The sequence below is a fragment of the Anopheles merus genome, chromosome 2R (assembly GCF_017562075.2).
Source record: "Anopheles merus strain MAF chromosome 2R, AmerM5.1, whole genome shotgun sequence".
NCBI lineage: Eukaryota > Metazoa > Arthropoda > Insecta > Diptera > Culicidae > Anopheles > Anopheles merus.
Window position 1 is genome coordinate 28,854,002 of NC_054082.1, and position 22,034 is coordinate 28,876,035.

Below are 22,034 nucleotides of genomic sequence, written 5' to 3' on the forward strand. Positions count from 1 at the left end.
ACAGCTGCCAAAGAGGTGGTCGTTTTTTCCGTTTACACTACAGCGTTGGCTGGTGGAGTTCGGGTTCAGGAGTGCCCGATTGCTGTTTGGCATTTCAAAACAGGTTTCCAGTTTTGTATTGTCGTAGGTGAAACTGTTGAGTACTATGTTGGAATATTAATTTTGCGATCAATGTTTATACTATTATTTCTAGACAGTAGTCATGGGCGGGTCAACCCAAACCTATCGGATCGGAGCCATTCATAAACGACCCGAAGTCGTTCAGGTCGACCCAAAAGGTACAAGTAGGTTCAGTAGGTGCAACGGCTCCGGTAGGTGCAAGAAAACATTAGAAACCCGTTGATGCGGCGAGTTTCGGGTCGGGTCGGGTTAAGGTAGGTTCAATACCCGACCCGAAGTCGTTGCACTCGCGGGTCGGATTTGATTCCGACACTTCCGGCATTAAAATTCAAGAATCGGAATTGGGTTAACATTAATACCTGCAACATGAACAGGTTCGAGTTCTGGAAAGTAAACCGAAGAGTGATCTGCGATCGATAATAACTGTTTGTTACATTCTTGTAATATTATTACATACACTCACATTGGAATGAAGTTCACAAAACATGTATTTAAAGTAGAAAGTCTTGCATTTATTGCCTATTTTAAAGAATTAAATGTTTAAAATAAAAAAAAAAGTTTATGTCGCTGGGATAAAAATCGATCTGTTTCAGGCGTTACTTATATAAAAATTAGAATAGTTACCATTTGTTAATGCAATGTCTATCCTCCGCGCTATGGAATAATTTATCTAAAAAATGCACTCACACACCGATTTACGTTTCGCCTCCTCCACGCCCGGAAAGTCTCGTCGATCTACGGCCAGTGCTCGAGCGGCTACTCCTCTCCACCACCGCCGGTGTCTTCTTTTCGCTCGACTCCCGCCCATCGGAAAGCCGCGCACGTTTGGCGGCGATCGAATTTCTGGACGATTTGCGTGTGGCACTCTCCTGTTCCTGCTTGCGAGCTGCGGCCCGCACACCACGAGAAGCCTGCTTGTCAGCCGCCACCGTCACCGCCGCCGCCGTTGCCTCCTGTTTCTTGATAGTTTTGGCAGGGGTTTTTTTCAGCACAATTTTTGGTTGCTCTTCAAACGCTTCCTCCGTGTCTGTTGCCTCATCACTTGCCCGATTTTCCGACTCGCTTGTGGTGCTGTCTTCCGATTCCATCACTGCCTCGTCCTCGTTCTCCTCCTCTTCCTCCTCCTCATCTTCCTCCTCGTCATCTTCGCTTTCGTTGGTCGCTTCAGCCGTCGAATCGTTGTCCGAGTCCAAATCGAGATCTTCGATGATTTGCGTGCGCTTTCTAGTGACAATGCCCGTGTCGTCCGACGGGCGGCACAGCGTACAGAACCAATCGCCCTCGGGGACCTTCTTCAGCTTCGGCTTGAGACAGTACATGTGGCAGGCCCGGTTACACTCGTCGCACAGCAGTGTCAGGTTGGCGTCACCCTTCCGTCTGCACACCATGCACACGGCCCGCTCGATCGAGCGCGACCAGCACAGCGCATCGTACAGTATGTGGTAGTGGAGAAATAGCTGCGAGTAGGAGGTCGCCCGCATCAGCGAACCTTCCCACTGGAGCAGCCGCTTTTGGCCGTGAAATTGCATCGTCGCGATCGTATTCCGATCCTTGCAGCGTCCCTTCGGTCCGAACGGGTGGCGCAAGAACTTGGGCTCAATGCTTTGCGCCACCTGTAGCAACGCGCAAGCCAACGAATGTACGGTGCGTTGGATTTCGTCCGATGTTTCTGCCAGCGCCATGCCGTCTGTCCCATTTTCGGAGCGTTCCGCGCTATCTAGGTCCCCGTAGCCCGGATCGCGTGCTCGCAGCTTCGCCAAATCGATCTCGTCCGCCACCTCGGTCTCTTCCACGCCCGAATCTTCGCTGGAAGAGTCTTGGTCCAACTTTTCGTAAGAGTACATCTCCTCCAGCCGTTTGCGACGCCTTACGCCCCACTGCAGCTGGCCAGTGATCTGCGCATCGTACGAACGGTTCAGAATCGCCGTGCGCCACTTCTCAATACTGTTCACCTTCAGCTCGCCCAAGCAGCCGGCATGAATGCGTCCCTCCATGTCCAGCAACTGGTCACGGAACATCATTTCCAGCGTTTCGTTCGTTACCGCTTCTGGTGGTACCGGTAGTGTGCTGCACTGCCGTCTGTGCTGTGCCCTGGCGGAAGCAGCTTCCGATGGCTGCCTGTGGGACAGGCTCTTGACCGGACACTTTTTCAACCGCTCGACTATACCATCGCGATACTGTTCGAGCGTTTTGCGCAGCGACTTTTCCCGCAAGCCGCGCTCATTCAGGCTCGCAATCAGCGCATCCACCTCGTCGGCCGTTGCGTAGTAGCTCCAGGTTGTTCCGGGGGCCGTTTGACGACTTGCAATATGCACAGTACAATCCTCCGGATTGCCAGTGCACATCAACAGCTCGCGGTTGGTGGGTGGTGCTGCCGGGGGAGGGACGCTACTGTCCGGCTCATCGATTTCCATCTTATTATCCGCTGTATCTTCGGCCACGGAAGCATTTTCCCCTGCTTTAGCCAGCGAAAAAGGGTTCTTTTTGCGCGCCTCGTCCTTTTCCTGCAGTGCAATGCCCCGCAGCAGTAGCTGCGCGCAAATGTCCGAATCCTTCTGCTCCTGTCTGCCAGCGAGAACGCCGTCCAGCAAGCCGTTACTATTGCCAGCACACTTCAGGATCGCATCGGTGATGTACTTTTTGCGCAGCTTCGGATCACACGCCACCAGACAGGGCAGATGCGGGGTCACGCGCTCCGAGCAGCACCCAGCGAACGTTCCGTCGTGCTCCACAAACAACCCGGGCAGCGATTCAAACTTCCAGTAGTTGCGGAACGCACGATCCGACCCCAGATACACCTCGTACAGGCCGTAGCTTAGCTTCAGACCCTCGTAATGGTCCTTCAGTTCCGCCAGCTGTTTGCTCGCGTTCGCCTCAATCTGCGCCAGCTCTTCCTGCAGCTTCTGCTTCAACCGTGCGCGACCCTTCTCCACCTCGGCACTGTCGGCCGGCTGGTCGCCGACCATCATCAGCGAGGCCATCTCTCGCATCATGCTGTCCTGTGCCGCCTGCTTCAGCGAAGCGGTCCGCTTCGCTAGCCGACGCTGGGCCGTCCGATTGTTATTGAACTTGGCGCGAGCTTCCCCGACCTTCTCTACCCGCTCCAGCACCTCGTCGAGCTGCAGCAGCTGGTGCACGAGAGCGCACAGAACCTGTAACACCATCGCAGTAGGCAGTTGAAAGACGGTGTGCGTTGTCAGGGTGCGCATTAGCTGCGGATGGTCGCGTATCAGCGTGAAGCACGCGTCGCCGAAATGGTTCGGCTGCCCGTACGCTACCAGGTGCAGCCGCAGCAGCTCGGTAACGGTGGTCGAATCCATGGGCAGCTCGGTAAGCTTGGCGGCGAAATGTTTCTGGCACCAGTTCACTACACGCAGCGTTTCCGGCGGCAGGTTCGATTCCTCGGACGAATGTGACTCCTTCAGCGCGGCAAACAGTGTGCACAGCAGTACCTGAAAGATGTCACTCAGCGGCCCATTCACTGCCCTGCCCAGCAGGGCCCGCTCGAGCAGCTCCATCGTGACACCGCCCGGGAACTTTTCCTCGATCGAGAGTATGTCGCCAAACTGGTGCAGAAACTCGAGAATGAACATGAAGCTCGGGAAATGTTCCGCACCGAGCTGCGTTTGCACCGGCCGGGCCGGGGGCAAAACGCGCTGATCCGTTAGCTCCTGGTCCTCGTGGATTGAGTCGTATTGCTTCAGCGCCATTGCCACGTACGAAAGCAGCAGCTTCCTTTCTGTCATTTTGCGTTCCTTTGCCAGTGCATTTCGTCGGTCCCTCTCCTCGGCGCGGGCATTCTTTTCGTCCAGTTTTTTCTTGTTCAACGCTTCCAACTCTTGCGGCGTGGCTTGCTGCATGTACTTCGCCATACTTTGCTGTTTCTTGCTAGCAGCATCCTTTAGGCCGGCCTCCTTCTTTCCCTTTGGTCCCTTTGGTTTGCCTTCCTTTGTTTTCACCTTCTTTTCACCGGCTGCTGCTGCTTTTGCTGCTTTTGCTGCTAATGCCTTTTTCTTGCTCTCGCCCTTACCGGATGTGGTTGTTTCTTTTGTAAGCAGCTTCTTCGACACCCCAAAGTCGGGCGTCTGGCCGTAGAACACCTTATCGTCCGTGCAGCCCTTGGAGGTGACAAACTGTTCCAGCGATGCTTTCTTCACGCACAGCACCTGATCCGGCCCGAGCTCGACGTGCTGTTTCAGGAAGAGCTTGCACTTTTCCCGCGACAGACAGTTGCGCTCGCGCGTCACGGCATCACCCCGCACGGTGTAGCTGGCGGGCGTTTCGTCATCGCTGCCCACGATCTGGTACAGCAAGCGGGACGGATTTTGATGGTCGCTCGGCAGCTCGCCGAGCACCACGCGCACGATCTTACCCTTCCGCACCGTTTCCGAGTCGGCCGCCTTGGTGTACACGGTTTCGCCCTTGAAGAACACGTCCTTTGCATACCCGTGCACATCGCTGGCGAGCTCGTGTATTGCGGTGCGCTTGGTGCGCGAGGCGATTAGCAGGATCGGACCCTTCAGTGCGGTGGGAAATGACTTGAGCGTTCGCTTGGCTGCTTTCTCACTCTCAAGGGCATCCGCGTACGTCAGATTGGATCGCCCCGTCATCGCGCAGCTCCACACGGTGGACGAGAGCAGCATCGTGCGGTTGAAGAAATCGTCGTAATCGCTGAACAGCTCTCCCGTGGTCTCACACACGAACACCTCATCGCCGTCCTTGAGCCGCTCCTGGTCGGGGACCTTCTGGAGCGGTTTTCGCTTCAGCAGCGGCATCGCGTCGTTTTGTTGTTTTGCTTTCGGGCCTTCCTGGCGAGATGCGTCCGAAAGGGGCTGCTGCAAAGAGGGGCGCACAAGCATTAAGGACAATGCTTCCGCATCTTGTGACGCTTGCCGTACTTACGCTACACTGTTGCCGGTGGGATACGCCAAAAAGCGCATAAATATGGGCAAACGACACGCAGAAAAACGAAGCTTCGTTCGCTTGCGGGGCAGCAATTTGTTTGTGGCTTACGCGCTCAAAACCTGTACCTTGAGTGCGCTACATTTGCTTGGCGCCAACGATCTCGGCAGTTGACAGCTGGCAAACGTCTGATTGCGGGAGAGGCAATTTAGTTTTTTTTTTCTACGAATAAGACGTTTGAACGTCAAACCAGCTGTCACGGTGTGATCTCGATGTTTGAATAATTTGAAACGAGGCGTTAACGATACATTGAAATAAACTGTTTTGGCAGCAGATTAAATTAGAGCCATTAAAACATGTAAATCTTTTCACGAGAATTTTTTGTCACGTTCATTAATGGCAGATGTTTAATCTAAAAATAAGATATCGATTCAGTACACTTTATCCAACCGGTTGTCGTAGATTGTTTTCAAACAATAGTGATACAATCAAAGCCACTATTTAATCTAATTATTCAATTCTAAAAAAACAATACAAATACAACGTAATTTGCCTTTACTTCTGCTTCAAAAATAAACATTAAATAAAATCCATTTCCGTGTATTTGGCCAGCTTCTTGTTGCTACCGTTGAGCACCCCTGACAGCTAACACATTTATACATAAATCACCATGATTACAGCTGATTTGTTGTTTGTTTTCATATCCTGCGCCGCTATCATAGCAACCCGGCCACTAACGGATGGAATAGTTTGCGGTGCATCTGAAATCGACGCCGATTGCCGTACGGGTGAGGAAAGCTTTGCAAGAAGCAACCGTGACGCAAAATCGGACCACATCGAACGCACGCTCGAGCCGAAGATGTCGTCAAAATTGTTCATCTGTGATTTCGAAGTGTTTGGTATTGTACAGGGTAAGCCTGCGTTTTTTAGAATGCACCAATAAACAACACCTTTTATTCAAAACCAAATTTGCATTGTTCTAGGTGTGTTCTTCCGCAAGGTAAGTTGTACGAAAATAGACTGCGTGTTCAGGGGGCTGGTGTTATTTTAATCGCATGTTCGTCTCACGAACCTTGCAGTTCACGCAAAAACAGGCATCAAGTCTGGGACTACGCGGCTGGTGCATGAACACACACGATGGCACCGTGAAAGGACAGCTCGAAGGCGAAGAGAAGCCGATGAATGAAATGTAAGCGTGGTCGACACGTCCCTAGCAACTGTTGCCAGTGTCTGTTTTATTCTTCTTGTTAATGCTTTCGCTGGATTTGCAGGAAACATTGGCTGCAAACGAAGGGGAGTCCATCCAGCCGTATCGACAAGGCGGTATTTAGCGTGCCCAAAGAGATTACCAGCTATTCGTTTAAAGATTTCTCAGTTCATCGCTAGAGTGGATAAACACAAACACACCAGAACACCAGCAGGTGCGTTATATTATGCGTAGGAAGTATATTAGATATATGCGTTTGCTTTAAGCAATAACATTAGGCCACAACGTACAAAAGGTACAACAAGATACCGTGGAATGGAACCGCGGCCATGAAAATATCGTTTCGTGCAACTTCTTCTCGCTCCGAAAATCCTACACTCCTCCTTTACCTAGCTAATAAATGCACTTTTGTTTTGTGAACGAGGTTCAGAATGGGAAGACAAAACCGCCATCTTCGCAACGCTTACTGCTTGAAATCCTTCAGCGGGTAGTGCTCGCGGTGCTGCTCCACGTGCTCCTCCATCGCGCGCAGCTGCTCCTTCAGATGGGCCGGCATCTCCGCGTACACGTCCTGGAACATTTCGCGCCAGTCCGGCTTCAGGATGCGCTCCGACTGGTTAATCTGCGACAGCACCTGCTTGCGCACCGACTTGACGAACTCGTTCTCCTTCGCCTCGTCGAACCAGCCGCGCCGCAGCATGTAGTGCTTCAGCTTCGCGATCGGATGCTCCACCGTGTTCCAGACCTCCAGCTCCTCCGCCGGCCGGTACGCGGTACTGTCGTCCGACGTGGAATGGTGCCCAATGCGGTACGCCATCGCCTCCAGCACGATCGGCTTGTTCTCGCGCAGCACGTACTCGCGGGCCAGCTTGGTCGCGTTGTACGTGGCAAACACGTCCGTGCCGTCGAAGCGCAGGGCCGCCATCCCGTACCCGGCGGCCCGGCCCGCAATACCATCCCCCCGGTACTGTTCCCTCGAGGGCGTCGAAATGGCGAACCCATTGTTGCGGCAGAAAAATATCACCGGGCTGTCGAGCGTGGCCGCAAAGTTGAACGCCGCATGGGTGTCGCCCTCGGAAGCAGCACCCTCCCCAAAGTACGTGATCACGCAGCGCTGATTGTTCGGCTGCAGCTTGAAGGCGTAGGCCGCACCGGCCGCCTGCGGAATTTGGGTGCCCAGCGGGGACGAAATGGTGACAAAGTTGAGCTTGCGCGACCCGTAATGGACCGGCATCTGGCGACCCTTGCCCTGATCTTCCGCGTTGCCGTAGCACTGGTTGATAAAGTTCGAGATGGTGAAGCCGCGCCAGACGAGCACGCCCGCCTCACGGTACTGGCCGTACACCCAGTCCTCCGGGCTGAGGGCGGCTGCCGATCCGATGTGGCTGGCCTCCTCGCCGAAGTTGGTCATGTAGAAGGAAATGCGCCCCTGGCGCTGGGATTCGTACAGAATCTTGTCCATCGTGTTCAGCAGCACCATGTCGCGGAACATCTTTTGCACGGTCGCCTGCTCGAGGTTCGGCTCCTGGGACGGATCGTCGATCACACCCTCGCTGTTCATCACGCGATAGATCGGGATCGGTTCGATGCTTTCGGGCAGTGCCAGCTTCGGCGTAGTCACGAACGAAGCTTCCAGGGCGCCGGGGAACTTTGCGTGCAGCGAGCTGGGCCCGCTCGCGCCCTGTTGCTGTGAAGCGGCATCGGACGAAAGGCACTGGCGGGCAGAAAGGACAGCGGGTTAGGGTGAATATTTTGTTGCAGCTTGGTGGATGTGTGCTGATGCATGCAGAACCAGGTTCCGCTATGGTCATCGCGTGCTCGTCACCTACCTTAACCACGGCCCGGGATGGAGGCCGAGCGAGCGGGCTACGTCTTGCCAGAACGGTACCCAAAGTTCGAAGGAGTGACATTTTTGCTGCAAAAGAAGCACACCAAATTACCGACGGTAGAAAAAAGCACGATGATGCGGGAAAGGCGCGATTCCTGCCCGGGTTGATTACGTCAAAACCCCGTGCCTGGAACGGAGCCCAACCACCTGTATTTGCTGCTGCTTGCTGCTGCTGTTGACAGGGACGATAAGGTCTCTGGAGCTGCGATGTGTTGCTGCGTTCGTGTACGGCAAGCGAGATGTTTGTGCGATTAATTCAGCCGAATGTGCGAGCTCATACGACGTAACTATTTAATTGACGGAACAGAGCCCTACGCACACAGCCCCAACGACAGCACTGCTGGAAGTTGCATGTTCCATCAAAACATTACCAAAGGGGGGGTGATTACACGCACACACTTACACGATGGAAAAAAAACAGATGATCAGACTATTGGTTCGGTTCTTTCTATGAGAAACAATCTCAACTTTGGAGGGAGAAACAATGCAAAAAACGTAAAAATACGAATTTGTTGTTAATATTAACCGAATCGATGAGGAAATTAAAAAAAAGGTACAAATTTGATTACGAATTTACGAAACGTCTTGTTGTCATTTTGACAGCAGCTGTCAAACTATATTTCCTCAACCCCAAACAAACCAGCACAGTCAACATACGCGCTGCCGTGTAGGAGGTTCGTAGATTTGCGTTTAATTTAATTGATGTTTTCTATGGTTTCTTTAGTAGCTGGCGTTATGCAGCACACATAAACTGCTTCCATTAACCCCAGAAATTACGACACATATGGAGTACAGCACAGAAGTGAGGCTACAAAACACGCCAAAGCTGTTGCCTTTCTGTTGTGTTTAACTGTTTAACTGTTAATCGAAAAGGGAATCGTTTTCGTTTAGTTACTCTTTTAAATGTATTGCTCTGATTGCCCTTAAAATGTCCTATTGCTCTAATGCTCCAATACTAAACAGCAATATCAACACCACACCTAGCAGCATGGCGTCACCGTCCCAAAGCAGCCCGGCTACGGCAGCCACAGCGAACGCGATCGGCGGAAGCTCCAGTGCCAAGATTTCCTCCGGGGGCAGCTCTGCGGCCGGCACGACTGCCGCGTCGGGCAGCGGTGGGACGGACAGCGCAACGCAGCTGCTAACGAAGCCGCGGCTGCAGGAGCTGGTGCGCGAAATCGATCCGACCGAGCAGCTGGACGAGGAGGTGGAAGAGCTGTTGCTACAGATAGCGGACGATTTCGTCGAAAACACCGTGAACGCAGCGTGCCTGCTGGCCAAACATCGCAAGGTGCCGAAGGTGGAAGTGCGAGACGTGCAATTGCATCTGGGTAAGAAGCTGGCTCGGCTTCGCCGAAAAAGGGTGCCAAAATACGATAACGAATGTTGCCTCCCCCCCCCCGTTTCAGAACGTAACTGGAACATGTGGATACCGGGCTTCGGTACGGACGAGCTGAGACCCTACAAGCGAGCGACCGTGACCGAGGCACACAAACAGCGGTTGGCGCTCATAAGGAAAGCTATCAAGAAGTATTAGCACGTCCGTTTGCCCCTAGCCGATACTTTAGAGTAATAGTAATAATCATACCTACCGCAATTCATCCTTCTGTACTGACTGGCACACGCTCATGTCCGCGCGCGCACGCCATCTTTCACGATGTAACAAATCCCACAAAAATAAACTAAACTGCTACTAAACTTACTTACGACACAAACGCTGAATGACGCTTTTATTGCCCCGTCGTCGCTAAAGTTACAGCTCAGTTTTGCGTTCGATTTTCACCAGCTCTACCTCGAAGATGAGCACCGAGTTGGGGGGAATCTTTTCGCCGGCCCCACGCTCCCCGTACCCCAGCTCCGGTGGGATGACGAGCTTGCGCTTCTCGCCTTCGCACATGCCGAGCAGCCCCTGGTCCCAGCCCTTGATCACCTGGCCCATGCCAAGCGTGAAGGTGAGCGGGTTGCCACGCGGAATGCTGCTGTCGAACTCGGTGCCATCCTCAAGCGTACCCTGGAAGGAGATACCGGGGCAATCGAAGGAACCGTCGTTAATGGTGCTGGATCGCCTGATTGGGTCTTAGGGATGCAGGGTGAAGTGCACTTTACTAGCCCCTTACCGTGTAATGCATGTGCACCAGGTCGCCCTTCTTCGTGCGCACGGTGCAGTTTTCGACGCGTTTCTTTACGCCAATCTTTAATTTGGCTTCGGCATGGACGCTTTGGGCTAGTGCCAAGCCGGCCAAGCAGAGGAGAAATAGATGCGAACGTTGCATTTCCGGCCCTCAAAATGTCCACACGCAGACCACGAGATTAATTTTATGGCTTGCCGGCTTTATTTACACCACGTAATAGCTGGGAGGGCGTCTGTATCCTACTCTTTTCTGGGAGTCGTTTGTTGACTTTCCTGTGCGATGCGAATGACAGCTGCGGAGCAACAACAAAAAAGGGAAGAAGAAAGCTGCCATCGACAGTGCCGGACGTATGAGTAGGTGTGTTTAATAAAATTCATTCAAATGGATTTTTTTGCTATTAAGTCGATAAGGTATTTTTATGTTTCTTTCAAATCGCTCGAAAAGTTCATTACTCTTTTCACTTCCAGCAACCGATTTGTAATGCTTTATTACTGTTCTCTTGTGTATTCTTTTTTTTACCAAATATTACAACTAGCATCACTTTTGTATGTGTTTCCGCTTCGTTTACGTCAATTCCCACTTTACTATTTCATTATTCATTATTTCATACTTCAACCGCTTCTTTTATACTGTTTCGCTCCGTTTTCCCGATCGAATAAAAATAAACATATATCAATTGTGCAAAAATTAGCCCACCGGATGCAACGACGGCGACATTCGCGCGGTTGCTAACTAAATCACTACACCAACGGTACGTGGACAACAGGATTTGCGTACTGATTACCGCACGATAGTTCTACTACTAAGGATAGTATAGCATAGAGGATGGATAAGAGGGGTGGCTTTTTTTGGGGGGAACGGTGGCGATAGCCACCAGCAACATTTTGGCGTAATTTTACAACGCACACTTTTAACACCTTCTTCTTCTTCTTCTTCTTCTTGGCGTAACGATCTACGCGGCCATACCGGCCAATACAGGGGTTCGGGAATTATTGAGTACCACGCAGAAGGAGTCCTTGCTACGGGATATTTTTAACACACCTTATCGTATCCCACTAATCACGTTTAATCATTGTGCGCCGAACAGGTTGAGGGGGTAAAGAAGAGACACGGCGGTTGTTCCTCAATTCTCCGGCATAATCTTTTCGCGAAGATTAACTGTAAAGCTATTGTTGCCGTTTTGCGGGTCGTTGGTGTGGGGTGGCCTGGCTACTGCTGCTGCTGCTAGTGGCTAAATCCATAAGTAACGATAGCTCTACGTCCTTATTTTCCTACGACACTTTCTACACAAAGCGCCACAGAGCTCCCGATAAATAATACGTGCACCGGACTTTTCCCTGTGCTTGCCTACGGATTCAACCTCTGGTTTTCTAACCTTTTTCAAATATATTTTGGTGCCTGTGTGTGCGCGTGTGTTTGTGTGATGCAAACGAAAGTGTGTATGTGTGCTTCTTAAAAGTCTACCGATCTCCGCTGCAAGATGAAATTAAAATCAATTCACTTTACAATGCACAACCCAATGAAACGTTTTGGAATCGCGTGTGGTTTTGCCTGACCTCGTTTTCGTGTGTGTGTGTGTGTGTGTGTGTGTGTGTGTGTGTGTGTGTGTGTGTGTGTGTGTGTGTGTGGTGTGTGTGTGTGTGTGTGTGTGTGTGTGTGTGTGTGTGTGTGTGTGTGTGTGTGTATGTGTTAAATGGGCGTGTTTTTGTGAAGTTTTCTTTTTTTTTTACACAAAAGTGCGTTTAAAAACATTTAAAGGAACGACAGAGAAACGTAGCTGAAGGCACTAATCCTCTTATCAAAACCATAGAAAGCGCCAATTACGCAACACGCACTTGACAGGCGGCATGTGGTGTCTTCTGTTGGTTGCTTCTCTACTTTAATACGGTTAGGATAACATGCTCCTAAAAATAGTGCACTTCCTGTACTGTCCCCTGATTCTGCCTTCTCTGCTCACTCCGATGTACAACCATTTTACTCGGTTTCGCAAAAGACCACCCGAGAGCGGGCCGATAAATAATTATTTTCTTTTAGTTTCTATCTTTTCTTTAACAGGCGATCTGATTTATAAGTAATCTTCTACCACGGAATGTGTTGGGTCGTGTGTGTGTATCAATGCACGAGTAGAGTCATTTACCTATGGCTTTCCGTTTTGCGTATTTGCATTACCAGTGGGAACCGGCCAGTTGCAGCTTGGGATGTGGGAAACATGCCAAACTCATTTAAACACATCCGTGCGTCCACCAGCGTGGGCACCAACAATTACAAAAAAGGCATTAAGGTTGCCTTAATCTCAAACAAAACAAAAAAAGAACCGCTTCGTGCAGGTATACGTGCCACAATGTTGTCGCGGAGTTGCATGCCCTACTCGTGTTCCAGTATTGTTCCGCAGCATAGGGGGGAGGCGCATTAATCGACGCCGGCAAAACCTTGGCTGCCCTCGATTGCGCTGATTAGCTTTTCCTTTAGCTGGGCGTAGCTCTCGTACGGCGGCAGATCCAGCCGGTTGAAGCTGCAAATAGGGAACAACGTTAGCGTCGTACTGTGCTGGATTGTGCAACCCAGAGGGGGGACCGCACGCTACTTACCAGGTATGGGCGCGCGGGAAATTGTTCACCGTGCCCCACTTCTCGATCGTAAATAGCTGCGGCCCGTTCGAGCCGTATAGCTCCTTGAACCCGTTCATGGGGACGCGCGACGTGCCGGTCACGAACTGCAGCAGCCGGGAGCGCATTTCATTGTTGAAGGACAGGACCGCGCGCCAGAACCACTGCACCACCGCATGGTTCGCGTAGTAGTCGCCCTTGTACATCGTGTTCTTCTTCCAGTCATTCACGTCGATGCTCTGGATGCCGCACATCAGCAGCTCAAGCTCGTTCTCGTCGAAAATTTTGAGCAAATGCAGCGGCACCAGCGAGCTGACGCCCTCCAGAAACGCTTGCATCTGGTCCTTGACGCGCGCCTCGAACCGCCAGTCGATCACGAGCCGGATGTACTCGTCCTTGTTCTCGTTGCTCACCTCCAGATCGGCCCCGTTCGGTTTCAGCTCGCGCTGGTTCGTCGTGCCGAAGCTTTCCTCGTCCACGCTGAACGTAAGCATCAGCGTGCTCGGATCGTTCTCCTTGATGTAGAGCAGCGAGTTGTAGTACTCCGTGTCGACCGCCTCCATGTCCTTCAGGTCGATCGACTTCTGCAGCATCATCTTGTAGAACGGTCGGATGAAGAACGCATCCAGCAGCTTGCCGTGGTAGATTGCCATGCCCGCAATGCGCCCGATGAACCTGGACAGGCGACAAATTGATTAGACGCGCGATTACGGCACAAGGATTCTTATCTTTCTCTCTCGCTCTCTCTTACCGGAAGTAGTTCAAATGCTCCTCATTGCACAGCCCACTGTTGGGGTTGATCTGCAGTGTGTAGTTGTCCATCGCCGAGTACTCAAACAGGCCGTAGTACGGGTTGAACATCTCCTTCGACAGCAGGTAGAACCACTCGCGCGCCAGCCCCCCATAATCCAGCCCCGTCTCGCCCTCGAACTCGACCCACAGCTTCGTCTTGAGCAGGTCGAGCCGCGTGACCGAGTTGATGACGCGATAAGAATCCTCCAGTATGGACGCCCGCCGCACCTTGATGTCGATCTTATTTGGCACGTTGCTCGGTTTCTGCAGCTGGCTCTTGAAGTACTCGTACTTCTGCTTGTAGTCGCGCGAGTACGGTACCGCCTGGCCAGCGATCTTTGGATTGGACAGCCGCGGATCGTCCCACTGCGTCGTGCGCGTGTTGTGATCGATGAAAAACGTACGCCCGTCGCTGTGCACCCGTTCCTCCCAGCCCTCCGGCAGTGGCCCCAGGTTGTCGTCCGAGGAGCGCGAATCACCCCGGCTGCCGTGGCCGCTGCCGGCGGTCGATCCAGCACCGCCCGCCGCAACCCCGTCGGACCCGGCGCTCGGTATCGGACTGGCCAGGCCAGTGCGCGGATCGACCCACGAGGTGGTTTTGTTAATGTGATCGATAAAAAACAGCCGCCCGTTCGACGCTACCTGGACGGCCCAGCCGGGCGGTAGGCCGGTCGCGTTCGGCTGTGCCGTCGGTGCCGGAGTCGTTGGATGACTCGGCGATGTTGGCTGTACGGCCACCGCTGGCCCACCACCGGCAGTGTCCGGTCGGTTGGGCGTCGTCGCTGCGGTTTGTTCGCTACCGATGGAAGACGTTGCAGTTTCACTGACCTGCGGGGGAAGGGGAGAGCCGAGATTGCCGGGAGAAAGTGAGTACGTGGTGTACTTGTGCTTGCTGCGTAGAAATGTGTCATTTTCCCCCGTTTTCCACCATTGCATGCAATACTGGGTTTAACAGGAGTTCCCATAGCTGTGGGACACTTTGTTACTTCTTTCTTATAAGAAAAGAGCTTCATGTAATGGGAATTGGACTCTATAGCACCCTTGTTGGACAAATCCAATAGGAATTTTCAAAGAGCCTGTACAAAAAGAGTGCCATGTAGTACAATTCCCATAGATGAAATTCACTTCCCATAAAAAAGAGTCGAGGAAGTGTCCCACAACTATGAGAAACCCTGGAAACCTCTGTGAGTGTGTAACGAAATAAAAAACGGCTAAGTAACTTGCACCCCTCCCTAGTGCTCCCCGAACGTGTATAGCGTGTAGCAAGTATGAGGAAACAATCTGGATGATGATGATACATACACAACCCGTAACCATGGTAAATGATTAAGTGTGAAATAATTGAACAAAGTTACAGGAAGACCGTCACCTAGGTCCCGTATATCTCCCTTCCACCTTCAGCACGGGATTAGAAGGATGGTGGTAGAGAGAGAGAGAATATTGTTGAGAAGAAGACAGATAGAGAGGATGAAAAGGATATGGAGGTAGTAGAGTTAATCTATGTACGAAACGCACGCTACACTGCAACCGTTAGTAATTTTGACATGCCAGCTCTACCTTCATTGCGAGCATTTCTGGCCGCAAACTACGCTCACCACTACTCCACAGTACATGAAATCAGTATCGAATCGGATGGTTAAAGGTAAGGGTTAAGGTGTAGTAGCGACTAGCTAAGCAGCGGTAGCAGAAAAAGGACGCGCTAATGAGGGTGAAATGAGGGTTATTAAAGAGGGTTAAACAGCAAGAAACGGGGCGAGATTGCACACTGGCAGCTCGTCGGTGAGCGATGCAACAAACAAAGATAGAAACCAGCCAGAGACGCTTTGCACCCTCCACTGGCGCACAACAAAAGGAGTAAAAAAAAGAAACGGAACATTCAACAAACCTCCCGTGGAACAGTGGACGGGGCGCCGCCTTCCGCACTTCCATTGACCGGCGCGCTTGCGTTTGGCTGTTCGTCGTCAGCCGTTGCGATAGGTGCGGACGGGCCAGAAGTGTCTCCCGCTTCGCCGCTGCCTGCCTCGATCGCGGTCGCCTGTGCACTTTCGCTGCTGCCGGGTGACGACCGGCGTCGCTGGCTCGGTACCGGCGTGCCGACGGGACTGGCGCGGGCCGACGACGCTGACGAGCCGCCGCCGCCGCCTCCGGGTGGCGGCGGAGGTGCCGGACGTATCGGGCGTATCGACGTACCGCCCGCCCCACTGCTAGCAATCGAAGCGACCGAGGGCGATGGCGACAGCTCGACCGTCGGTTCCGCGTCATCGCCGCGCGGTGCACTGGCGGGACGTTCCGGAGTGGCCACCGCCGTGCCTCGGCCACCACCGTCGCCGGACTGCGCCATCAGCGTAGATAGCAGCGGGTGGTCGGCCGCGAGCACCATCGGTGAGCCGATACCGGGGGCGCCCGACCTATTCCCGACCGCCGCCGCGGTGGTGTCGCCATTTTCCGAAGTAATACTGACAGTGTCGGCCTTGAATAGGGAGAGCGGGGTAAATATAAACACGGGATGGGCGTACAGGTGGAATAAACGAGATGCGAGTTGCGGATTGAATGCGTGTGGGTATTACACAAGATGGACGCGGCGAGAGAGACTGTGGTTCGCCGGACACTCGCGCAGCGCGTGGCGATACTGACGTGGTACAAAAAACAAACATTTGTGGCAGTGGGCCGCGCAATGGAAGAATGTTCGGCCCTGTCGATGGACATTTAAGCATGTCTCAGATTTTGTTTTTCAAAAGCAATGTTTTTTGTAGTGATTTTGGCCACATTTATATGTAGATTTGTGGATAAAACTCTACACCACATGAGATATGCCATATTAGGAAGACACAAGAATGATTTTCAAACTGTACCCACTTTTGGTACGTGTCCGATAAACACAAACAATTGAGCACAGCCACATTGGAGAAAGGACCAAAAACCAGAAACAAAACATCTCACTTAAAAAAAAAAAATAACTCCTTGCGCAAAAAAACAAATCCCCCGGAATATGATGATCCTGTGCACACAACCCACTCAGGACACGTGGTCTTACCATGCTCGTGTTGTTGCTACCGCTGCCTCCATTGTCGGGATCGTTGCTGATGTGGAAGCGACGCTGGAACGCGGCCACCATCTCGTTCAGCCCGGGCTGGGACGGGCCAATGGTGGGCCGCTCCCATTGGGTGGTGCGCGCGATATGGTTCACGTAGTACATCCGGCCGACCGGATCCTGCCGCACCTCCCAGCCGGGCGGCAGCGCATCGTTCGGCTGCGCCGTCAGCGACGCCAGCTGGTGCAGCCGGTGCTGCGGATGCTGCGGATGGTTCAGGGGCAGCTGCTGCTGCGGGTACAGGCCGGCGTTGCGGTGCGCGGCCAGCGGTGTGCTCGTGGCCGAAGCTCGATTGCTGCCGCCGATCGCCGTGCGGGTGCGCCCGATCGCCGGATCGTCGTCGCGCATGATCGCGTGGTACAGCTCGAGCGTGCCGCGCACCTTCGTGCTGACGCGCAGGCTGGACTGGCGCTTGGCCCGCAGCGTGTACCGCTGCGGCGCGATCGTGCGCTGGTCGCTCTCGTGCGGCAAATTGATCAGCGTCAGATCGACCAGCCCCATGAAGCCGTCACGCGTCAGCCGATTCTCGTCGAACACCTGAAACACCAGCTTGTGCTCGTTCGGTTTGACGCGAAACACAAACTCCTCGTTCCAGACCGGGTTCAGCGTCTGGTGGGAGAGGATGGCAAAGGGGTGCGATTAGATGCGGTTAGGGAAGTGGGGGGGTGGGAGTGATTTGAGAATCAGGACCAGGATTACTACCTACCCTTCGTTTCGTTTTCGTCACCATGTGGTCCACGTTGACGTCGCCGGTGATGGTGTTCTGCTCGATCTTCACGTAAGGATCGCTGTAGCCAAAGATGTCCTTCTTGGCCAGTCCGCTCGCCCCCAGGACCCGGATGCGTACGTAGCATACATCTTCCTCGTTCTGTGCGATTTGTGGTTCGGTCAGTAGCATCAACGGCATCACCCACACCAGCAACGATTGATGATGCAACAGGGTCGGCCCGATAGAAGGTCCGAGAAAAGGGAGAGACAGACAGAAAGAAAGTACATTAGCAAACTCGTGTTTCTGGAGGAAGAAAGTCACAGCATTCCCGGAGGTACGACGAAGCGGGATTGATTTGCAAAAAAGAAAAGAAAAAAGAAACTAATCAATAAAAACGCACAACCACACAAGTGCACTGGCAGATTTCATTAATCACGCGCGCGCGTTTCCGCTGCTGCTTCCCTTGCTTATCAAGCAAATCCCTGTCGACACGACCAAAATAATCACAATCTGCGAATATGGTGGAAAATTGTGCTATAAACCCATTCAGCCTGGGGGACTAGAAAGAATCTAATTTCACAATCATTGCCTACCAAGTTGATCAACATCCCGGTTCGCGTCATTTCGTTCGATTTGTTGGTTGCCGCTACAGAACACTATAACCCCCTCCCCTTAGGGCACTCCGATTCGCTTCCTTTCCCTTTTCTAACGTTTCTGGTCGCACTTAATTTTGAGTCACTGAAATGTTTACCCCATCGGGGACACTGTTTTCGCCTCCTTCTCAAAAAACACAATTATACAGGGGGCCGCGCGCAGCTTCAAGCTGCACGAAAACGCAATTTTTCCACCCGGATGAAACACAACTGGCACCCAGTTTGGCAACAAGCAACAGCAAAACCCGCGGCAACATCTGCTCGCAACCATGTACACGCACCCGACTCATCGACACACACAATCGCGGCAAAACGACTCTCACTGCACACTTGCGGACTTTTGGTAGTGTGCGAACGTTGGAGCCTGACCGAGGCCGCCTGACCGACCGACCGCACGACCGACCGAACGTGCACACTGTGTTGTGTGTGGTGCTATTTCTGGTTCCACTACACAACACTCTGCCTAGCTGTCTATCGCCCAACCGGGCCTGTAAGTGTGTGCGCGGTAGTGGTGGCGATACTGGTCGTGGTACATTACACGCAGAGGATATCGTAGCAGGCGTCGTTGTTGTCGTCGCTGCTGGGTAGATGCCGGGTGCTGAGAGGGCGATGTCTGCTGGGGTGGCTTGCCTAGATCAGTGTTGGTGAGAGCGTCCCTACTTAGCGGTCCCTTTAGTCGCTGCGTGTGCGTTTTACTCAACTCGCCCCGTGACAAACGAACGTAACTGTAGAAGAGAGAAGGAATCGGCGGGCTGGGGTGTACAGTGTATCTTGCAGACCCCCACACAAAATCCATCCACTACATGCTAAGGACGTGAAGCAAGACATTCGAGAGACCTCACACATACTAGCTCTGCAAGGGTTTTTTTGCACCGAAACCCTGTCTGCCCTCAACGCTTATCACCGATAGTGAATGGCAGATAAGGGCAGCGTTACGAGGGAATACACTTGTCCGCCTTCCCTTCATACCCGGCTACCCATACTGTACAGCGCAACTTGTGTATGTATCCTGCGTCATCAACTGCTCACCGGACACCGGAAAGGGTTGCCGCCACACTACTGTGTTCAAGCCAGCAGCTACTGGTAGCCCAAAACAAGTTGCTCGCATGCCGCTCTGGTACAGTGGCCCTTGCCACGCTGACTCACAGCCACGATACGCGCCGTTTATCGTTTATCGGCGTTGATTTGGAAATTAAGCCACCCGGGATTAAACGCGGTGGGAAAATTCCATCTCACTGATCTTGGCTTTGTGGCAAGATAAGTCGAGAGAAGGGCAGCACGGGAAGAATCGATTCTGCGTGGCAGCATATCAGTGTGCGTGCGTGTGTGTTTGAATCGGGATTAAGGGAGAGAAGAAAAAAGATAGCCCAGTTGAGCTACGGCTCCCGTTAACGTGGGTGCCGTGTCTTGTGATGTACAACGATTTGGACATTTGAAAACGAAAACTTGTCAAAGTGTTTGTTAGACGACGGGGTAAATATTTGCACACAAACGCCCCAAAAGTCTCTTCCTTCCTGCTAGAAGAGAGAGAGAGGTAAAGAGAAACAGCGAACTGAAGTTTGTGAGTGTGTATAAATATATCACAAATTAGTATTTCACGGTGTGGAACAGGTGACAACCAGTTTCCGTGCGAGCGACCGTGAGCGTTATTAGCGCACCACGCGGACCACCCGCCAGTTGGTGTGTAGCTTCGCGCCGGCAACGATTGCGGAAATACCCAATAATATCTCCAATGTGTTGGTTCGAACTAGAAGCGTACCGGTGTGAGAGTGTTGGAGTGTTAGAGCACCATTTTTCTAACCCAAAATTCTGTACCGGAAACGACATTTTGGCCTGCCAAATTGTACCTAAGATTATTGGGACGGAAGAGTCTGTTGTTAGGCATACTGAACGAGAAAGCAACGAGAAAGGGCAAAAGTTTAAGAAAAAAATAAAATTAATTTATCTGAAAAGGGATTCACAACCCTCCATGTGCCCATCCATGTTCCGACTATCAGTGTGTGCTAAAAGTTCTGCGAGCGAGTGATAAGGTTTGACAGCAGGTGCATTTCGAATGATCACAAATCCCGTTGCCAACCTAAATCGATGCCCTTCCTAGACCATCTACGCCTGCTAAGTGGTCGGAAAGACAGAGTCGAACCTAACTTTGGCAAACATTGAATCGCCCCCAATGACGTCAGTAGTGAAAGTGCTTCCATTATCAATCAATTCAATTGTACCAATAGCTCTCTTGCTCTACCAAACTTCCCATCGGCTTATCGGTTTAGAAATGAGTGATAACGATTTTCGCTTCATCAGCATTTTTGCACCAAGCAGATACGGCTTTGGTTCAAAATGGTTGTGTCAAATGGTCCCAATAAGCGGCATAAATGATTAGCTTTCTCTTGTGTCACTTTGTGTTTTGTTTTGTGCCACCACCCGACAGTCCATTGGCCCCTTCCCGTGGATCCCTCCGTTCGCTAGCAATAAGCTAGCATACGTTCGTCCACGTGAGAGATGATGCTGACAACAATCGTTTCACATTCTGCACACCTTCCTTTTCCCACACGCACATCACGCTGATGTGCTTCATCCGCTGGGCGAGCAGTGTCGACCGAACCGATAGGTGTGTGTTCCTTCCCGTGAACCGTAACATCCATCCTGCGGGGCTATCTTATCAGTGCATCCACCACCAGGCCTATCATCATTCTCCCAAACAGCTTTAGATAGTGTCCACCTGAAGCAGTGTGTGTGTTTGTTTTTTTTTTCTCTTCTGCTACTACTTGCCGTAATGCGACACACGTTTCAAAATTCATCCCCACCGGGATTGCAACACGGGGAAAACGGGAAACGATGTCGTCCCCTTTGTGCGATGGAAAAAGCCGCAAACGACTCGCATGCCGGAAGCGATGTGCTAGAAGAGGCTGTTTTTTTTTTGCAGCATCAGCGTCTTTTGTGAAAATGTCCTCGGTCGGGAACAATCAACCCGTCGCGAACGGACCAACACACCCTTAAAAGCCCACCCATACTTACAGCGGTAAAGAGTGATCCTCGGGGCGTGTGGGACGACAGGGCCGGGCTCGAGCCGTAGCTCGAGTTGCCCACGGACTGGGCCCTTCGCCGCGGTGGTCGCTGCGGTGTCATGACGTCTAACCCGATAGTCTGCGCCGGACCGGAACCGGACGGTGACGGACCGTGCGGCGATAGTAGTAGTAGCGTCGTCTGAATGCTGCTCTGGGCTGCGATCGCATGCCCGTCCTGGGTGGAGTGTTTTACGCCGCCACCACCACCGCCAGCTGCACCACGGTATTGTTGCGCCGGACGATACGGTTGGATGGATTAGTCATCGAGCGAAGTGCGGCAGTGCGGCGGAACGGGTTTGCGCTGCACTGGAACAGGGGGAATACGGGGATGGGTTTGCACATGCCACTACCCCTCTCATGCACACTTCACACTGGGTGCTGGGGGGTGCATCCCACGACAGAGTTTTGCACCGACAAATGGGGAGGGCTGCACTCGCCCGATTATGCACTTACGCGGTCCGCTCCACGACCTTTTCCCCCCGCTACTCCCTAGAACAATGCTTTTGTACTGCGTAGCCTTTTGCTTTTGCCGATGGTGCTAGGGGCTAATGTTGCTGGCCGAATCTTGCGAACACGCACGACCCTTTTTTCTCACTCAGCCTGCTGCGCGTGCAATGAATCACGAGAAATTACACAGAATCGCATCCACTCAGGTTGTGCCCGTGGGGGTGGCCGAGATGCATCGCACGATGCTGCAAGACGAGACGGACACCACACGCACCCGATCAATGCACCGGAAACGAAAACTGCTACGAAATTCCCCCACCGTGGCCCGAGCGGTGGTATGTGGGGCTAATTTCTTTATGTTCTTCCACACTTCGGTCCCGTTCCGCACGATGTTCTTTCGGTCGCAGTTTTTTTTTGTCTCCTCT

General features: G+C 52.5%; 6 protein-coding genes across 11 annotated transcripts; 2 read left to right on the forward strand and 4 right to left on the reverse strand.

Moving 5' to 3' along the window:
* Positions 1-573: 573 nt before the first annotated feature.
* Positions 574-5,192, reverse strand: LOC121590937 (bromodomain adjacent to zinc finger domain protein 1A-like). 2 transcript variants are annotated; one of them, XM_041911135.1, is made up of 2 exons: positions 5,023-5,192; positions 574-4,952 (listed from the first exon to the last, which is right to left on the reverse strand). In XM_041911135.1, exon 2 carries the CDS (start codon positions 4,893-4,895, stop codon positions 816-818), a length of 4,080 nt encoding a protein of 1,359 aa, XP_041767069.1. In that variant the 5' UTR covers positions 4,896-4,952; positions 5,023-5,192; the 3' UTR covers positions 574-815. The 2 variants fall into 2 exon arrangements, with proteins under 2 accessions (XP_041767069.1, XP_041767068.1); XM_041911134.1 differs by having other exon boundaries at positions 574-4,955.
* A 486-nt stretch (positions 5,193-5,678) lies between these two features.
* On the forward strand, positions 5,679-6,649 carry LOC121588319 (acylphosphatase-2-like). The gene is made up of 4 exons (XM_041906099.1): positions 5,679-5,933; positions 6,006-6,022; positions 6,102-6,211; positions 6,294-6,649. The coding sequence occupies exons 1-4, from the start codon at positions 5,693-5,695 to the stop codon at positions 6,406-6,408; spliced, it is 483 nt and encodes a 160-aa protein (XP_041762033.1). The 5' UTR covers positions 5,679-5,692; the 3' UTR covers positions 6,409-6,649.
* LOC121588318 (2-oxoisovalerate dehydrogenase subunit alpha, mitochondrial) lies at positions 6,445-8,666 on the reverse strand. Of its 2 annotated transcripts, XM_041906097.1 has the most exons (4): positions 8,521-8,666; positions 8,265-8,454; positions 8,059-8,144; positions 6,445-7,943 (listed from the first exon to the last, which is right to left on the reverse strand). In XM_041906097.1, the coding sequence occupies exons 3-4, from the start codon at positions 8,137-8,139 to the stop codon at positions 6,693-6,695; spliced, it is 1,332 nt and encodes a 443-aa protein (XP_041762031.1). In that variant the 5' UTR covers positions 8,140-8,144; positions 8,265-8,454; positions 8,521-8,666; the 3' UTR covers positions 6,445-6,692. The 2 variants fall into 2 exon arrangements, with proteins under 2 accessions (XP_041762031.1, XP_041762030.1); XM_041906096.1 differs by having other exon boundaries at positions 8,265-8,666.
* Positions 8,667-8,717: 51 nt separating this feature from the next.
* LOC121588320 (transcription initiation factor TFIID subunit 12) lies at positions 8,718-9,819 on the forward strand. The gene is made up of 3 exons (XM_041906100.1): positions 8,718-8,791; positions 9,081-9,448; positions 9,527-9,819. Exons 2-3 carry the CDS (start codon positions 9,106-9,108, stop codon positions 9,652-9,654), a joined length of 471 nt encoding a protein of 156 aa, XP_041762034.1. The 5' UTR covers positions 8,718-8,791; positions 9,081-9,105; the 3' UTR covers positions 9,655-9,819.
* On the reverse strand, positions 9,817-10,542 carry LOC121588321 (peptidyl-prolyl cis-trans isomerase FKBP2). Its single transcript, XM_041906101.1, has 2 exons — positions 10,235-10,542; positions 9,817-10,128 (listed from the first exon to the last, which is right to left on the reverse strand). Exons 1-2 carry the CDS (start codon positions 10,388-10,390, stop codon positions 9,871-9,873), a joined length of 414 nt encoding a protein of 137 aa, XP_041762035.1. The 5' UTR covers positions 10,391-10,542; the 3' UTR covers positions 9,817-9,870.
* A 1,747-nt stretch (positions 10,543-12,289) lies between these two features.
* LOC121587830 (E3 ubiquitin-protein ligase Nedd-4) lies at positions 12,290-22,025 on the reverse strand. Of its 4 annotated transcripts, none has more exons than XM_041905028.1 (7): positions 21,113-22,025; positions 17,445-17,606; positions 16,682-17,347; positions 15,533-16,117; positions 13,607-14,475; positions 12,838-13,530; positions 12,290-12,761 (listed from the first exon to the last, which is right to left on the reverse strand). In XM_041905028.1, exons 1-7 carry the CDS (start codon positions 21,221-21,223, stop codon positions 12,659-12,661), a joined length of 3,189 nt encoding a protein of 1,062 aa, XP_041760962.1. In that variant the 5' UTR covers positions 21,224-22,025; the 3' UTR covers positions 12,290-12,658. The 4 variants fall into 4 exon arrangements, with proteins under 4 accessions (XP_041760962.1, XP_041760965.1, XP_041760964.1 ...); XM_041905031.1 differs by lacking the exon at positions 21,113-22,025 and adding an exon at positions 18,382-18,837; XM_041905030.1 differs by lacking the exon at positions 21,113-22,025 and adding an exon at positions 18,041-18,836.
* Between the last annotated feature and the right edge of the window lie 9 nt (positions 22,026-22,034).

Excerpts from the sequence above, each read along its gene's own strand:
- LOC121590937 (XM_041911135.1), bottom strand. The coding sequence starts at position 4,895 with ATGCCGCTGCTGAAGCGAAAACCGCTCCAGAAGGTCCCCGACCAGGAG.
- LOC121588319 (XM_041906099.1), top strand. The coding sequence starts at position 5,693 with ATGATTACAGCTGATTTGTTGTTTGTTTTCATATCCTGCGCCGCTATC. Across the intron at positions 6,212-6,293 it reads GAGAAGCCGATGAATGAAAT|GAAACATTGGCTGCAAACGA; the intron begins GTAAGCGTGGTC and ends CTGGATTTGCAG.
- LOC121588318 (XM_041906097.1), bottom strand. The coding sequence starts at position 8,139 with ATGTCACTCCTTCGAACTTTGGGTACCGTTCTGGCAAGACGTAGCCCG. Across the intron at positions 7,944-8,058 it reads CATCCCGGGCCGTGGTTAAG|TGCCTTTCGTCCGATGCCGC; the intron begins GTAGGTGACGAG and ends TCTGCCCGCCAG.
- LOC121588320 (XM_041906100.1), top strand. The coding sequence starts at position 9,106 with ATGGCGTCACCGTCCCAAAGCAGCCCGGCTACGGCAGCCACAGCGAAC. Across the intron at positions 9,449-9,526 it reads AGACGTGCAATTGCATCTGG|AACGTAACTGGAACATGTGG; the intron begins GTAAGAAGCTGG and ends CCCCCGTTTCAG.
- LOC121588321 (XM_041906101.1), bottom strand. The coding sequence starts at position 10,390 with ATGCAACGTTCGCATCTATTTCTCCTCTGCTTGGCCGGCTTGGCACTA. Across the intron at positions 10,129-10,234 it reads TGGTGCACATGCATTACACG|GGTACGCTTGAGGATGGCAC; the intron begins GTAAGGGGCTAG and ends ATCTCCTTCCAG.
- LOC121587830 (XM_041905028.1), bottom strand. The coding sequence starts at position 21,223 with ATGACACCGCAGCGACCACCGCGGCGAAGGGCCCAGTCCGTGGGCAAC. Across the intron at positions 17,348-17,444 it reads TGACGAAAACGAAACGAAGG|ACGCTGAACCCGGTCTGGAA; the intron begins GTAGGTAGTAAT and ends CTCTCCCACCAG. Across the intron at positions 12,762-12,837 it reads TTCCCGCGCGCCCATACCTG|CTTCAACCGGCTGGATCTGC; the intron begins GTAAGTAGCGTG and ends CCCTATTTGCAG.